This window comes from Trachymyrmex septentrionalis, unplaced genomic scaffold (assembly GCF_001594115.1).
Source record: "Trachymyrmex septentrionalis isolate Tsep2-gDNA-1 unplaced genomic scaffold, Tsep1.0 scaffold37, whole genome shotgun sequence".
In the NCBI taxonomy this organism is placed as follows: Eukaryota; Metazoa; Arthropoda; class Insecta; order Hymenoptera; family Formicidae; genus Trachymyrmex; species Trachymyrmex septentrionalis.
Genome location: NW_017305536.1, coordinates 1,273,565 through 1,291,064, shown reverse-complemented (window position 1 = coordinate 1,291,064; position 17,500 = coordinate 1,273,565). Strand labels below are relative to the sequence as shown.

The 17,500-nt window shown below is 38.9% G+C and overlaps 3 protein-coding genes across 4 annotated transcripts in view; 2 read left to right on the top strand and 1 right to left on the bottom strand.

The window, feature by feature from the left end:
• Positions 1-368, top strand: part of LOC108750391 (clumping factor A-like) — a 3,282-nt gene extending 2,914 nt beyond the window's left edge. Inside the window, exon 2 of the mRNA XM_018489804.1 lies at positions 1-368. This exon is cut by the window's left edge and continues 397 nt beyond it. Within this exon, the coding sequence (XP_018345306.1) occupies positions 1-368 (368 nt within the window).
• A 2,712-nt stretch (positions 369-3,080) lies between these two features.
• LOC108750659 (N-alpha-acetyltransferase 15, NatA auxiliary subunit) overlaps positions 3,081-17,500 on the top strand; it is a 42,527-nt gene continuing 28,107 nt past the window's right edge. The window contains exons 1-8 of the mRNA XM_018490295.1: positions 3,081-3,281; positions 3,593-3,940; positions 4,076-4,210; positions 4,285-4,429; positions 4,500-4,757; positions 4,856-5,166; positions 5,645-5,926; positions 6,037-6,250. Of these exons, the coding sequence (XP_018345797.1) occupies positions 3,225-3,281; positions 3,593-3,940; positions 4,076-4,210; positions 4,285-4,429; positions 4,500-4,757; positions 4,856-5,166; positions 5,645-5,926; positions 6,037-6,250 (1,750 nt within the window). The 5' untranslated portion in view covers positions 3,081-3,224. The remainder of the gene's footprint in view (positions 3,282-3,592; positions 3,941-4,075; positions 4,211-4,284; positions 4,430-4,499; positions 4,758-4,855; positions 5,167-5,644; positions 5,927-6,036; positions 6,251-17,500) is intronic.
• The window catches only part of LOC108750658, a 16,508-nt gene continuing 5,666 nt past the window's right edge, over positions 6,659-17,500 (bottom strand). The window contains exons 1-2 of one of the 2 annotated variants that reach the window (XM_018490294.1): positions 12,301-12,761; positions 6,659-10,345 (exon numbers count right to left, since the gene is read on the bottom strand). In XM_018490294.1, coding sequence (XP_018345796.1) covers positions 7,133-10,345 — 3,213 coding nt within the window. In that variant the 5' untranslated portion in view covers positions 12,301-12,761 and the 3' untranslated portion in view covers positions 6,659-7,132. Of the gene's footprint in view, positions 10,346-12,300; positions 12,762-17,500 lie in introns of those variants that run through there. The other variant, XM_018490293.1, reaches the window with a different exon arrangement.

Genomic DNA, 17,500 nt, shown 5'->3' with positions numbered 1-17,500 from the left:
CAGAAGATTCGTCTTCAGAAGATTCGTCTTCAGAAGATTCGTCTTCAGAAGATTCGTCTTCAGAAGATTCGTCTTCAGAAGATTCGTCTTCAGAAGATTCGTCTTCAGAAGATTCGTCTTCAGAAGATTCGTCTTCAGAAGATTCGTCTTCAGAAGATTCGTCTTCAGAAGATTCGTCTTCAGAAGATTCGTCTTCAGAAGATTCGTCTTCAGAAGATTCGTCTTCAGAAGATTCGTCTTCAGAAGATTCGCCTTCAGAAGATTCGCTTTCAGAAGATTCGCCTTCAGAAGATTCGCCTTTAGAAGATTCACATCTTCAGAAGATATATTTCCAGAATATTCACTTCCAAGATTTATTCCCAGAATAAACCAGAACATTTATTGTCTTATTCAAAATAATACTGATAACGAATAATACTGTTAAGTTATTAGTGTTATCTGATCTGCAGGACAATTTGATGTATGACATTGCATTGTATTGTTTAAAGTCTGTTTTATTCCTTTATTTTATATTTCGAGTTTATGCAAGATTTTTTTATTTTGTTTTAAAAATAAAAAAATTAAATATAAAGAAATATGTATTATTGCACAATCAAAGTACAATCGAAGGCCAGGATCTATGTAGAGCACATAGTGCGAAAGAGACACTGTGCAGCATTGCAGAGAAGAAGAACGAATGAACGTCATTAATGTTATTACTTCTCTAATTCGCATATATTTGATAACGATAATAGAATCGATTGTTGTGCAAAATCAAGACATACACGAGCATGCAGAGATTGGACACTTTGTAAGTAGAATGCCGGCTATATGACTTCTTCTTTACACAAAATAGCCCTTATTCCTTTGGCGAAACAGATACGATTAGAACAATCGGCCATGTGACATTCCACACATACCTGCTACACTAAGCCAGGAGCTCATGTTCGTGAGCAGTATCATAATGTAAAAAGACAAAATACATCAATATCATGTATATGCAATAGTCCATGATCTTAACCATCAGAATTGGGTCTTTCGAAATGCAATCTACTTACTAAGCGATTGATTCTTATTTGTGGATTCATGAATAAGAACCAATTGCTCGGTGAGCAAGCTACATTTCAAAACCCATCAATAAAAAAGTATTGCAATCTTTCTGTGATCGGCTGTACATACATACTAACAAAAAGATATCCCAATCATAAAATATATTTTAGACAAAAATATAATTTTCAATGAAATATGTACATACATATATATTAGACCATTTATTTGAATCATAACAGAATTGAACAGTTAAATTGGACAATAATCGATATCAAATAATAATTGATATCAAAACAGCTTTGAATAACTGTTAAGTATAAGTTTATAAAGTAATTAAGTAATTGTATTAAGATTCGATATATGGCTGAAATCGTATCAACCGTCGAAAGTAACAACATTAGGAGAAAAACGCGTTTAAAGTTTTTTTTACAGATTTTTTAAAAATAAAATAATAATTAAACTATTTATTATTAATTAGTGATTTCTGGTCCATAAAATAAGCCTTCAACTTCCTCAAACGTTTGGCTGTAAAAAAAGAACTTTTGGCTTTAGTATCGTTAATTCTTCGAATTTCTTTCTAAAATTTGATTAGTGTATTGTTGAAATGTAGTACAATCAAAATATGCAAAAAAAATCGATTTTTTGAAAATTTTACACGAGAATGTATCTTTAAGCAATTGTAATATATTTTACGTTAATTTTTATAGAGTTCACTGCACTTCAGAGTTTACTGCACCTCGATATTTTCGAAATTAATGTATTTTTTCACAAGATTTTAATTTTATCTGAATAAAATATTTCGTTAAATTAAATATTTCGTTAAAGTTCAGACCTCGATTTTTTTTATTCGAATATTTTTTACTCGACTTTATTATAAAATCATAAAATATTATGTAGTGTAACGTAAATTCTTATAATTGTAATAATAGTTTGTAATTAGAAATATTCGTATATATGATTAAAAGTTGATAATCTGATAGTGCATTGTTCACCGATTCATGTTTTGTTTATTGACAGCAAGCAATTAGAAATAGCAATACATGAAATTGCTTATAACATTTTGTATTAGCATTTGTATCATTATTTTTAAATAAAATAATTAAAATCAAAACAAATAATTCTCTCATTTCAAAGGCATTTTTACATATTTGTATTATTCCAAATATTTTTACATTATTTTTATATCATTTTTGTGCGCTTGTATTATTCCAACTATTTTTATATTATTTTTTCAAACATTTTAGGTATATATGATTATATATGATTATTTCGTGTTCAAATTACGCGGGTGTATTCGGCTATGTTTTGTGCTCACTGTTATTGGTGTATTCTTTTAGATCATCCAATCAGCATTAGTAAATGAAAGAATACATCAATAGCAGCGATGTATTCTTGTAGATCTAAAATTCTGATTGAATGAGCTAAAAGAATACATAATACAAGCGAAAATTTACGAATTACGCCGATTAGTTTAATCGTCCAATTAGTTCATTAAAATTGCGTTTATCACTTCGTTTGACAGCAGATTCAATTCCAATGGATTAATCGAACGATTAAGCTAATCGGCGTTTTGTAAAGTGACCCTAAAGCTAGTTATACACACTTTTCGTAACCATAACCGTAACAATCGAGCAATCCTATTGGTCGAAAACCTTACTGTTACGGAAGGTATGTGTGACTAACTTTAGATCCGTTTTCACAATATAGTTACTTAAAGATTAAAGATTATCAACAGATTCATGAATGAAATTCATTCATGATTTCTTAATTACCTTTAATCTTTAGATAATTATATATTGTGAAATCGGACCTAATAATGAATTTTTAGTGAACTTTTAATGGATTCTTATAGAACTGTTTTATTATTATACTATGTTTAAATGAAATATGTATAAATATAATAAATATATATATAAATATAATAATCAGAGCCCGGAAAGTATTTATTTTTAATGTGTATTTATCGACACACACGGGTATGCTCTTGAAGAAAACAATCTTCTCGAACTCGATTAAGGATCGATTAGCCGGTTGAACCGTGCGGCACCGTGGCAGCAACATTTCCGGCGGAACAGCATTGTCGCGGATGATCACGTGATCGAGGATCGACTTCTTCGTTTGTGGCCACGAGGTTTTGTGGTAAAAATTGAGTTTACCGGGTGGAAAAGGCCCCCTATTTTTGTAGTTATACAAAAATGCCCTCCAGCAACCCGTTGCCACCCAAAGAAAATGCCCTGTTCAAGCGGATCCTGGTGAGTAACGACTGATCAAAATACTCTGTTTTGGACCCCACTCTCCGGCAAGCAGAGTGCATTTGCCGTACTTTAATGATAAAGCACTTCCTCGGGGGAGTAAAACGGTAAAAGGTCACTGACGACCGCGTGACGCAGCCGTTTGCTTGACATTATACATGAAAACCCGTCACGCTCGGCGACATTCTACGACGATCGACACCGTCGATCCTCGCGCGAATACAAGACAAAACCCACCGTACCCTCCCCCCCTCCTATCTAACCCTATAAATGCCTACAAATGCATCTTCATAATATATGTTCTTTTACAGAGATGCTACGAACACAAACAATACAAAAATGGGTTGAAGTTTGCAAAACAGATTCTGTCAAATCCCAAGTTCAGTGAACATGGGGAGACCTTGGCGATGAAGGGTCTCACTCTCAACTGTCTGGGCCGTAAGGAAGAAGCCTACGATCATGTGCGTCGTGGCCTCAGGAATGACCTACAGTCTCATGTTTGCTGGCATGTTTATGGTCTTCTGCAGCGTTCCGACAAGAAGTATGATGAGGCTATCAAGTGTTACAGAAACGCGCTCAAGTGGGACAAAGATAATATTCAAATCCTTAGAGATTTGTCGTTGCTACAAATCCAGATGCGAGATCTGGAAGGTTATAAGGTAAATATTTAGCATTCATCTCTTTTATTGCAAGAGTTCTTACTTTGTCACATACATGCATCATATTCTAAAGCTACATTATATTTTAATTATATATTTACAAATATATATATATATATATTGATTTTTCATTAGGATACCAGATATCAGTTGTTTATGTTACGTCCTACTCAACGAGCTTCTTGGATCGGATTTGCTATTTCATATCATTTGTTGAGAGATTATGAAATGGCATTGAAAATTTTAGATACTTTTCGAAATTCTCCAATGGTATGTTATTTATACATAAAAATCCTTTACATAGAAATAAAAATATTGTATAATAAAAATATTTATATCCACAGATTTGTTATGATTATGAACATAGTGAGTTGTTATTATATCAAAATATGGTCATCCAGGAATCAGGAGAATGTGAACAGGCGTTAAAACATTTAGACAAGTATAGTGATCAAATTTGTGACAAGGTTACTGTCAAAGAAACTTATGGTATGTAACATGGTTATTTAAATTTTTAGCACTTGAATATTTCTTTAATATTTTTTTAATCACTCTCTAGGTAAACTAAGACTTCAACTAAAACAGTACGCAGAAGCGGAACAAGTTTACAAAGAGCTATTAGACATTAATCCTGAAAACACAACGTATTACACTAGGCTAGCAGAGGCTGAAAGACACTCTTCACCAAGCGAAACGTTGCAAATGCTCCAAAGATACGAAGAACTCTTTCCTCGAGCATTAGCGCCACGCCGTTTGCAACTCAATTATGCGACAGGAGATGAATTTAAAGTCTTAGTCGATCGATATTTACGAAAAGGTAAATTTTTACAATGAAAATTTCTTTGCACATGCAATTATTTGTTTAAATTATATTTTTTTAATTTTATGTATTTAATTGGATTTATTTCTATATAGGGCTTCACAAAGGTGTACCACCATTATTTGTGAATCTTCGTTCATTATACACTGATAAGGAAAAGGTCGAAATCATATCATCTCTACTTGTGCAATACAAGGAGGCATTAAAACTTCACGACCACTTTAGTGATCAAGAAAAAGATAATCTACGAGAACCAGCATCCGCGTTATTATGGACTTATTATTACCTAGCGCAACATTACGATTATCTCGGTCAAACGGAAAAGGCATTGATTGAGATTGACGCTGCCATAGATCATACTCCTACGCTTATAGAACTTTTTGTTACCAAAGGACGCATTTATAAGGTAGGATCTTACATATGTAAATGCAGTATTATTACTTTGTAGCGTTACAAGCCTTTAAGAACCATAGTATTCTCTGGCTTTATTATAATATAAATTTTTATGGGAAAGGATTATGAAGATTAAGTTTGTTTTTAAAATTTTTGTTATTTTGTGCCGTTTAAAAATTTCTTTAAGAGATAGCGTAATAGAGATAACTCTTACTATTCTATTATTATTTATCCATAATAACCTTGAATTAAGTTTATATTTCGGATACTTGTTTGTATTGAGTGAAATATTTTTCTACTCCAAATTTGTAGTATTATATATGCGAGATGAAAAATTACACATATGAGATTCGAACTTGGATTTTTGACTTGATAAGCAACTGTTGTAGCAGTGAGCTATTTGACATCTCGCATAATCAGTATAAATATTTATTTTGAAGAATAATGTGGAAGATATATGTGGTCCAATATAGAATTTCGTATGTTAATAGCACGCGGGTAATGTTCAAGAAGCTTATAAGTGGCTGGATGAGGCGCAGGGGTTAGACACGGCTGACCGATATATTAACTCTAAATGTGCCAAGTACATGCTCCGCGCGAATCTTATTAAAGAGGCGGAGGAAACGTGTGGGAAATTCACGAGGGAAGGAGTATTAGCTATGGAAAACTTGAACGAAATGCAATGCATGTGGATTCAAACAGAAGCGGCCAATGCATATAAACGTCTTGGAAAATATGGAGAAGCATTGAAAAAATGTCACGAAGTTGATAGGGTAGGTAATAGTATATTATACTATTGTAATATATATTGTATGTGTGTATGCGCACGGGCATTCAACTTAAGATGTATACATTATATCTCTTGTACCATGATTATTTGCAGCATTTTTCGGAAATCATAGAGGACCAATTCGACTTTCATACATATTGTATGCGGAAAATGACGTTGCGATCTTACGTGGGTCTCCTAAGGCTAGAAGACGTTCTCCGAGCTCACCCATTCTACTTCAAAGCAGCGAAATGTGCAATGGAGGTTTATTTGCGGCTACATGACTATCCTTTACCAGATCCAGCGCAAACGCAAGAAATCGACACTGGTGAGTACTATTTATCAAAATAATCTCTTTGAACAGCCATGCAGATTATTACAAAATTTAAATTAAATTAAATTTTTAAGTGGGTAGATGGAATGCTTATAGTACCGCAAGTATGGCTGTTCAAATGTTACGACTTATTTAAAGAAACATATATTTATAAAATTTTTCAATTAAGTTGATTATATTGCGATTAAATATATTATGTGATCTTTGTTGATATACTTGTACAATATTATTTGAAAAATGTTTTATACGAAAAATTACAAATAATGTCAATGTATATTTAATACGATATTGACGGAAAAAAAGATAGATAGACATATAAATAATGAATAGAATTAGGAAAGGCTATTACATTAATCTATATAAAATATTTAAAACTCAGTTTACAGCAGACAGAGAGGCTTGCATTAATATTTGTTGTTTTATATATATTTTACGTTTTATTCAACTTCACATTCCGCACATAGAGAAAAACTTAGAAAAGAGATTCGGGAAAGAACGCTACAATCTGTCAAAGCGCGTACATAGACAATAAGTAATTATGTTATATGTACACGTATCCCATTAATCACAGATAATGTGCAAATATGCGATAACGAGGCGCATACTACAAATCGCATACGCGAATACGATCACACATCTATTATTCTAAAACGGGGGAGTTAGGTTGCATAATAAATTACGCGTTTATCGTAAAACAACGTAACTATAATTATCTAACTTAATGAATTCGTATTTACAAGTATAATAAATATATTAATAATACGCGTATGTATGTGCGGCCGACACGCACGCAGGCGATGCGCGATCACTTCGCGCGCTGGACATCCGCGAGATTATGGCATTGCGCGCGACTGCTGTTGGATACACGCGTTCACGTTATCCCGGCCGCCTTCGTAATCTCGGCCCTCTGGGCTTCGGATAGACATAGCCACTATTCTGGTCCTGTCGTTGCGTGATCGCCTGCGGCGTCAGGAAGTAAAAGTGGCCAACATCGCCGGGTAGTCGATACGCGAAGTACGCGTTCGGGTTATTAGAGTGATTGTCCTGCACCGTGATGGGATCGATAAATTCGGCATCGGGATTTATGGGGGGACGCGGATTCCTGTAGTTGACCTCTATGTCATCCAACAGCGACACGGGTTCCTGAACGTTCTCCAGCTCCTCCCGAGACTCGGAGAAAGGCACGAAATTGTTGGTGTGTCTGTTAGCTGGCTGTATCGTGCCTCGCAACCTGTAACGAGGGGTCGGCTGTTGTACTCCCTGATTTTGCAATCTATAGTTTCCCGTTTGCAACTCGTAGTTCGGTAACTGCGACGGCTGCTTCGACCGATGTTTAGGATCAATTATCTCGACGAACTCGCTGTCCGGATTAATCGGCGGCAAGGGTCGCCGGTAGTTAACGAGAGTGTCGTCCTTGAGGGAATAGGGTCGCTGCGACTGATCTCCATATCGCACTTTGACGTTGAGCGTGTTGTAAGTTACCGGTCGACCGGTCTTGTAAACATTCGGCAGGTAGGCATTTGCGTTATGATCAGGTTTCTCCGTGACGCTGCTCGATTTCCCATAGATCGGAGTCGTGGTCGATATCCGCGTGTCCGGTAATTTCTTACCAAAGATCGTGAAATACTCTTTCGTAACGTCGTCCAATAGCTTCTCGTCCTGCTGCGTGAAATACGCGTATTGCGGATTGGGTGTCGTATCTACGATCGGATAGGACGTGCTCGTGGAATAAACCGGATGTTGCGTCTTGTATACTTGTTTCCGTGATTGATGTCGCGACGGGGAATCGATGTCTTCGTAGTCGTATTGCCGATTACCAGTCTTGATGTCCTGATACTCGCTGTATACTGAGTCTTGCTGCTGCTGTTGCTGCTGTTGCTGCTGTTGCTCCCCATGATACGGCGATCTCTGATTATCGAGTTTTGAGTAATCCGCTATCTGAAAGCTGTACTGATAGATCGGTTTAGGCTTCGTTGTTTGTCGATAGTACGTTTGTGGCTTCGGAGTCGTGTAATACGTCTGCACTGGACGTGCAGGAACAGGCTGATAGTAAATGGGCGCTTGATCGGCTAGCATACGTTGACCCTGATCCCGAGACGAGCTGGCGTCGAATTTCGTTGACGTGGTCTCCGAATTGTCGGTGTACTGATACGTCTGCGAATTCTTTACTATGTTATCAATGAGCTTCGCCTTATAATTTTTTGAGGTCTCAACCGGTGGGATCGTCTCATAATAATTCTTCTTCTGCTCAGATCGTGACGTCTCGACATTGTAGTACGGTGATTTTGTCGTGCTTTCATAATAAACTGGCGACGGTTTCTCCGTGACGTCCGAATTCTCATCGGTCGATTCCTCATAGAAGTAATAGGACGCATGGCTGGCAGATCGATCGGGCTGACTAGTGGTGATAATAGTCTTTATGGAAGCCGGGGTGACTTCCACCGGTCGCTCCAGCGACGACTGCGTGGTCGACGGGTAATACGCGAGAACCGGAATCTTACTCGTGACCAGAGTGGACCAGTCTTTCTGCTGGTTCGTCGCCTCAGACACCTGATTTCCGATTACGGGGCTGATAGTGTATATCTCGGTATTTTCGAGAGTGTGCGGTTTTCCAGGCGTCGACGTTGTAACATCCACGTTAGACGTAATCTTTTTAGATTTAAATATGTTTGTCGCATTCTTTACCGTCGTACGACCGAAGGATACCTTTGTGGAGGTCGATGAAGTAGTACTTGTCTTGGTTATCAAACTCGGCGAAATGGACGAAGCCTTGTTTTGTTTGATCGTAAACTTCCTCGGTGGCAAATACGTTGGACGTGTTTCCGGCGAGGATGTGGTCGTCGGTCTCTTTGTGTACTTCTTCGTGGTAGTTTTCTTGTCGTCCAGAGCAGAGAAGAAATCTGGCGGCGGAGGCAGTATGATGCCGGGCACCAGGGGGCCTGGCGGTACAGCGGTCGTATTATCTTGCGGATAATAGAAACTGTACGGCGGCGGATAGTAGATGGACTGATCTTCCTCATCATAATCCGACTGATTACCTGGTGGCGGCACGAATATCGCACCAGGCGGTATGGCATGATAGAAAGGCGGAAGAGCGCCAGTCGGCGGATGAGGAAGTTCCGGTTTTATTCCCTTCTGATCATTGTTACCCCTAAACGATTTCTCCTCGACGGAGAAGTTTCCTGGGAGACCGAAATCTGGGGTGAATACCGTGCCGTTCGGAGCGATTGAGAAGAACGGATCCTCTCCTGGTAATAATCCTTTTGTGTAAAGAGTGTTGTAGTCGAGGGTGCCGTTGCTGATCTCCTCGACGGTACCATTTGGACCAATGATCTGTACCGGTCCCCCTTCCGTGAGTTGTACCGGAAAGGGTGGTGGTACCTTCGGCCTCGGTGGTATCTTGACTTGCCGTTTGGGCGCCTTGTAATCGTCGATAGGCGGCCATTTTGGCTGCTCGCCATCGCCGCTCTGCTGCTGGCCGCCTTCCTGTGCATGTTCAGGAAATTTCCCACCTCTCAATACCAGAACGTGGTTCTCGGCCAGCCAGATCTCGTCCTCGTCGAGGCCACCCAGATTGTCGATCGTGTCCTTCGGCACTTCGGGATTGTCGAGGTAGCTGATGATGCCGGGTCGTTTCGGGCGATTACCGTAAATCTCGTTCTGTATGAGACCATACTTGCCCTCCTTGACCTGCTGGGAGAGTGTTTTTTTCCCGTCCTCGTCGTCGCTACCACCACCGTCGCCGCCGCGATTACTTTTCCCCTCCTTACCGCTGCCGGCTGCCGACATGAGAATTCCATCGTCCCACAGCGATTCGCCGTCTCCACGGAGTTTTGTATCAACTTTTAGGTGACCCCCGATCAGATGGTGAGACACTTTTCTTCCGGGTTCCGCGGTGATCTTGTTTGGCGACGTGCTGCTCGGCAATTTCGTGCCCTGACTGTAAGATGTGTGTTCCTTGCTCGATCGACTAGAGTCCTCAATGTGCCTCCTCTCCCTGATCATTGACGATTCCGTTATGATCGCGCATGTCGCTATCAGTGTTAGAACTAGTGACAGCCTCCACGGAGACAATGCGAGATGCGTCATCTGAAAATAGACGATGTTCATATTATTCATTTTTGGCCCCAGATTTGTATGTACAGGTATGAAATTAATTATCTGGATAGATGATTTCTTCAAATTATCCGGGTGTTAAACATTGTGATTTTACACACTGATAAATTATACTTATTTATATTTTTGGATAGCTAATTGTAAAACATGATACACAGATAGTGCTGTGTAATACCTGTGGTACGTGTGTAAAATCCCAGTTTCGAACACCCGGACAAGAGTTTGAAGAAATCATCGATATAATGGCGCACTGTTCGGACAACTAGTTTCGTAATTGCATTTTCGTATCAGAAAATGATACTTTTAATCCCGCGATAAAAAAGTTATTTTTATTCCGCACAAGAGACAGTATGTATGGGAAAGTATACACTCGTATATTTCAATACGCAATTTTCTATGTACCTAGGAGTTGTATACGTAATTAAATCATACGCTTTTATTTTCCACGCTGCGTGAAATGATTTCTGCGTTTAATAGGTCAGTAAAAGACGTTTCGTTGCGCAGTATATAAAACAGTTTATTATTCACAATGACCGGAATTACATTCATAGACGTCGGTAGACGTAGCACGCGGTTTCCAGCGTATGTCAAGGATCTAATTGCGCAACGACGCCAATTAAGTACTAAGTCACGAACAAAGCGTATGTTTATTCGCATCCTAGCCAGACCCATTGCTGCCCCGCAATTTAGTCTTGCGGTAACAGAGATACGCTGCTAATGGCTCTTGCTCTTATTACCATTTTACAAATTGTGCCGCAGTAAATCTCTGAAGTATTTTCAACTGTGATCGGTTTTGTGACTAGTCGTGGTGTTTGAGAGAATATGAAAAAAAGGAAACGAATATTTAAAAAAAAAAAAAAAACGTAAATATCGAATGATTCCATCTCCCGGAATGACATTTTAACATTTCAGCGTGAGTATATCGTGAGACAAGAACAATTTTCGCGAATCGCCAATCTTCTACGTATCGGTAGTTGATCTCTTGAGACCTATGTTTGTACATTCGGAGAATTCGTTAATTCCACCACTCGGGATTGCGGTGATACCGAGAATGCGATATTGAGGGGGCTGCCACGCCTTTCCCTGGCGAATAGACCGGTGAACGTTCGACAAACATTCACGGGTCACTGGAGTACCAGCCGACTCGTAATGACTCGCGACTGAGTAACGAACCGGTGCGAACAACGTAGGTAGGTTTCCTGTAGACATACGCCGATGCATTAACCATCGCAAGAGCGTGTTGCTGCAACGCGCGGCTCGTGTAAGTTTGCGGAAGTAACGCCAGCGCAAGCAACACGATAATACGCTTCCGACAGGCCCGCGGACGTCGCACTTCGCCTATCTCTTCGATATTTTTTCCGAAAGCTCCTAGCTTCCTTCGTTTCGTTTATCCGTGATCCAAGGATGCGTCCTACGCTTATTTTGATACATTAATTGCTCACTTCACTGTCACTATAAATAGAAAGTTGTTATATAAATAACATGATGCAAGCAGTATATAATTTCTATTGAAATATCGCGTACATAATAAAATCATAAATTGCACAATATCGAATATCAATACCGTGAATTTAAGTATCAATCGTGTTTATTACTCGGAAAGAACTATTTCGGTGAAATATCTAAAAATTGAAATAATGGATACAGATCTGAAAATAATTTTGTTGAATTATTAAAATAATTATGTAAAACACTGATTGTTAAAACTTTTGCAACATTTAGACATTCTATATATAATAATTTGATGATCGAATAAATTTATTTTTAGATCTATATCTATCTAAATTTTTAGATATTCCAGTAAAACCGTGCAATGTTTTTCTGTTTCAATCTTCACGATTGCCATGGCTTTTTAAAATACATGCCCGCAGTCGATTTTCCTGTGAATTCCAAATTACGTTTAATGAATGCGATATATTAAAGTATACCTTTCTTTATACATCCGGAACGGTATGACAAACTTTACTAGGATTTCTGGTATGTCGCTGAATTGCTGTAATTGAACCGCCACATGCGATAATGCTCTTCTTCGGAAAACCTGCAAGGTGACCAGTCCGACGATGGAGACATAAAACGCCTTACGTGAGTGCACTCGATTTCTCCGCGCAAGTAACTACTTAATCTACGCGTTCTACGTGACGGAACACTGACGTTTATCAACGTGCGCAAGAAGAATCAATGTAACACTCGATCACTGATGCACGTGCTCGAAGTCATCAACACGTCCTTAACACCTGAGGATACACCGCGTGATTTATCGCGAGTACTGCACGTATCTACGTTTGTGATTACCTCCGTAAACTTGTCACGAGTCTTATAATCACGAATTATTCCGTAAAAATCATCATTAATTGTCAATAAGCACTCATTAAAATCATTAATTGTCGAACTGTTCTGGTAAGAACAGCCACCATTAATTCTTAGTAAACACTTGAAAATACTCAGATTATATCTTCAATTAAATTAGAACGTCAATAAATTCAATATCTTCAATTAAATTAGAAGGTTAAAAAGAAATATAGCAAACGCAAATTTCACGCGTGTAAGTTGCGATATGAATTTTCTTTGTGAAATCATCTTTGCGTTCTCCGTCGCGCTTCGATAAGTCAGATCGACCGCGGATACCTCCATTGTGCACTCACCAACGGGCCTACTCTACGACTTAGCATACTCACTTTCCGACATTTAACCGGCACTACCCACAGCACTATAAACGATTGATGTGTTCTACTTTGTAAGAAAATCGCACCTCTCGATTTGCGTTTTACTGACAGGACCGGTTCTCGATCGCACTCGTGCTACGCGCGATCCCGATGTTGCAGATAAATCACATAAGGTGATTTTCTCACGTTCAAGTGCGTATCCTCCAATTAACGTTTAGCGAAGTATACGTTGGTTGATTTTACGCGTTGATAAATGGTCGCAGTATTTTCGGTATTTTTCTCGATCGGAGATTGGAGAAATCCGCGTCGCGGGTCTCGACGGAACAACCCGACGATACAACCGTTCGAACCGGCATGGTACACGTGACTGGCGGATTTTCATCACCCTCTCCCGGGGTACCGGGGACCCGCCAAGGACGTTTGTCGGGGAAGGTGGAGCCGTTTCCAAGCGGCTAGCGGTACCGCGCTGGTGGAAAGGAGGAAGTCGCGGCTGGTTCGTACGATTAACGATCGTAATTAGATCGTTGCTTCGTGTCTGGCATTATTTCAGCGTCGTTGATTACTCGGGGGTGTTTTATGCGCGACAGTCCTCGCACGAGGACACACGTAACTTCGGAAGGAGGTACAATGAGCGCGTAATGTCGCGGCGCCTTTCACTTTCCGTCGACAATCGGCACTGGTCTGATTTTGCTTACTTTTCAGGGCGATATTCACGTGACGAACGACGAAAGAATCACGCCGCGCATTTGCATTCGGATTATCCGGAGCGATTGCCTAACCATCCGGTAACAAAACCTTTTTGTGCACAGCAATAAACTACTCATAAATCAAGCCGGTACTTCGTTGTCCATTTTTACTGTCTGTGCAACAGTCGCGACTCTCGCGACTAATAGAGTTTGTTGAATGGGCAGTTTCTCGGATCATTTGCCGAAATTGCGAATCTTGAATGGTTTCGTCGACTTTTGACGCCCGGATTCGATCCGAACTATTAATGCGCGAGCTTTGTTGGCCGCTCGAGTTGTGAGAACTCGAATAATCGCTTCGTTCCTTCGTGTCCCGCGCATTTTGTACAATTCCCACACAGAGCGGGCAACGATTGAGAGTATATATTGCAAAATAGACCGGCCGTAAACGTCGCCAAAATGGAAGTGGTCTGTTCCGTAAGACGAAAGTCGAAGGATTTTTCGAGGCGTGATGCAAGATAGCCGCGATTCCTGCTGGCAGGTGCCGTTACGTTGCCTCGTTACACCGAGGTCTGCTCTAGAAAACGTTCAAGACTAGACTTTGCCGTTACGAACGATAGCAGATCGCTTCGATCTCACTTGCCAAATTGGAAAAAGTCGGAGTTTCAAGATAGACGTGGCGTAACAATTATGATTCTTGTAGAGCTTTACTTGGAAACTCGAAGGAAAGAGTTATTTTCTTCCTTAAATGTGATTATAGAAATCCCCTTTTTAATCTTACCTATAAAATTTACCGTATCATTATATTTGTCACGTTCACATATTCACTGCGTTTTAATATTATACCAAAAACAGTCTGGTAATTGCTATCAAATGTATTTCGTTTAGCGTGTTGGTGAATTTTTGAGTAAATATTACCAAATATAATAATAGTAACCGACCGTTTGGTAATAATTACAAAAATCAGATAATCAGTTTAATTAGTTTTAATTATGTTGAATGAACATTTAATTGAAATTATTTTACCAAGCTTTAGTAACTGTCATCTAAGTTTAATCATTATTACCACCCTTTTCTTGTATACTTCGCATATCTGCTTTCACATTACAATATATTGATTATTCTCGTTAAAATGTTTTGTATTTATCGTTGCTGATAGCGCCGGCATATGCAAGTTAAATTAGTCCGAAAGCAATTCCTCGGCCACACCGATATCCCGAAATATAACGGAAGTTGACCTTGAATCTGGGCCGTCATCAAAGGCGTCCCACGGTTAAGATAAAACGGCATTGAGCCATCGCACTAGTTCCGCGAGAGTGAAAGGCTAGTCTGGCGGAACGAGATCTTTGCAAAACAGCCTCACGTTGATTCATCAGACTGATATCGTTCGTTTTGTCGATCGTGTATCGCAATTGTACCGCGATTAGCAGTTATGTTACCATTTTAGCTGGAGAGTATCTATCTTGTATTGTTATTGGGAATATATAGAACGCGTTATTTTGATATTTTGAGAGTTTCGTTGAAAAACCTTATCGATTTTTGTGATTCCTGGTTTTTCCGGCTTATCCTGCCGAGCAAGTACTGCAAAGTCGTACAATTACTGGTGTACGTGGACACGCCAGACACCACGTAAGAGATATACCGTTATCCAATTGAATTTACGCTTTCAACTACTTTCCTTTTTGTTTCGCGTTGTGCTCGCTGAGCAGCATTAATTCCTCGACGCTGCGGCTTGACTTTCGGCACGTCGTAACGATTTTACAGCTGCGTGTAGAAAACTTTGGGGTACATACACTCGAAAGTGGCCGATCGCACCGTGGTCGGTGCACAGGAACTCGATAAATCTACTCTCGTTCGCATCTTTATTTAACAACCGTTAATTAACAATTTATAATACACTCTATTTTCGATGTTAAACTCAAGCTCTGCCGCGTTGTTATAGTATAGCATTATTTCCGAACATGTAATTTGTTACATTTTTCTTACGGATCTGCATGTTTGCGTAAGAGCGATAAAACAGGAGAAAGCTAAAACATGAGTGCGTGAGGTGTCCCGGTGTTATAGGGAATTATCCCTATCGCTTTCAGATACAAAGATAAGTCGGAATATCCGCTTTACCTAGACACCTCGATTGGCACGCTGCACTTGATGCTATATATTCATGTACCGCTTCGGGCTACGAGTACTCGTGAATTAAATTAACACGTTTGAAACATTGCTTTCTGTTGTATATAGATTTTACATGCATGCTTTCCTATATCTCTAGGGCAATTTAGCATGTATGAATTTTTGACATCTCTGATGTTATTTTCCTTTTATTAAGCACACGTAACACGACGAATGTGTGAAAGATGAAATTAAATTCTCTTCCGTGTCTCGTTTTAACAACCAATTGCAGTAATTTTAATAAAAATGATTAAATTGTTGAAATTATTAAATTATTATTGAATATATTATTAAACATTTTCAGCAAAAATATCTGTAGGCTCATTTACACGTATAATACAATATTAATAGCACAGAGAGAAAAAAATTTGCTTTGATCACTAATCTTATGCTGTGGCAGCAAATTTCTTTGTACACGTAAGGATCGCAAATTATTTGCAGGTGTAACAAATATTTATTCTTTTCATATTCGTTATAAAAAGTATTTGCAACAAATGCGAAATATTTGTCAAATATGCAAATTTGTTTGCTATAAGCAGCAAATAAATTTGGCAATTAAATTTTATAATTCCTTTCGCGTTTGTAGGAAATTGTTTTTCTCTCTCTGTAAGCATTCTTTATTCACGTCGTTCATTATTATGGATATATATAAATTATGTATACAATTATAATAATCATATATTTATATATAATATACAAATATATAACTTATATATAATTACATATAAATTTATTATTATTTATACATCTAATATTCTTTCGTACATATATTTATATGCTATCTTGCATGCTATTGCATTTCTAATTTAATCGTCCGTCTACTCACACACGCGGAGATTAACCCATCGCAACGTCCGGAAAACACGTCCGATGAATTTGCTATGCCACGTAACATTCGTCGTGTAATATGACAGTTCATCACGCGCATCACGTGAGGTGAATCCCCCGACCTCATAGCTCAGAAGTCAGCGAGATCGGTTCCGTCGGAATGACAGGGAAGAGTAGCACTCGAAGTGGAACACCTTGGCATTGACCGGCTTGCTCCGCTGAGGCAGCCCGCGCGCTTGCATAATCTCAGCTCGTCTCGTTCATCCCGGGGCACTTCTCTCACGGCGAGTTACGGCATCAATCGCATCTCACGGTAAACTCGCTCTTGAGATGACTCTCGCAGTTTGCGTACCGATATAATCTTAACGGTCGCGTACTCGCGACCGAAATTTTTTTCTCGATACGGAGAAACTCCCCTGAGTCAACGAGCAAGTATCTCGTCGCAAATAAGTTCCGTTTCCGTTTATCAACAGAAAGTGCAAATGGAATGACATATATCGTATGTTTTACCGTTATTAGAAATTCCGAACATTTAAACATAGGCATTATATAAGCTGATTGTAGTTTTCTTATTGATGAACTGATTTCGCTTCAGCAATCTCACGATATGTAATGTGTACTAGTGGATGGAATGTTTAAATAGCTTTTGCTATACATCAAACACATTGCTTAAGTATTCGTATGTAATAACGAATTTTATATAAATTACATAATGTTATCAAAAAAATTTGTTATTTCGCACAACAAGGAATTATTACGCAGGATAAAAATATTAATCATCAACTCTC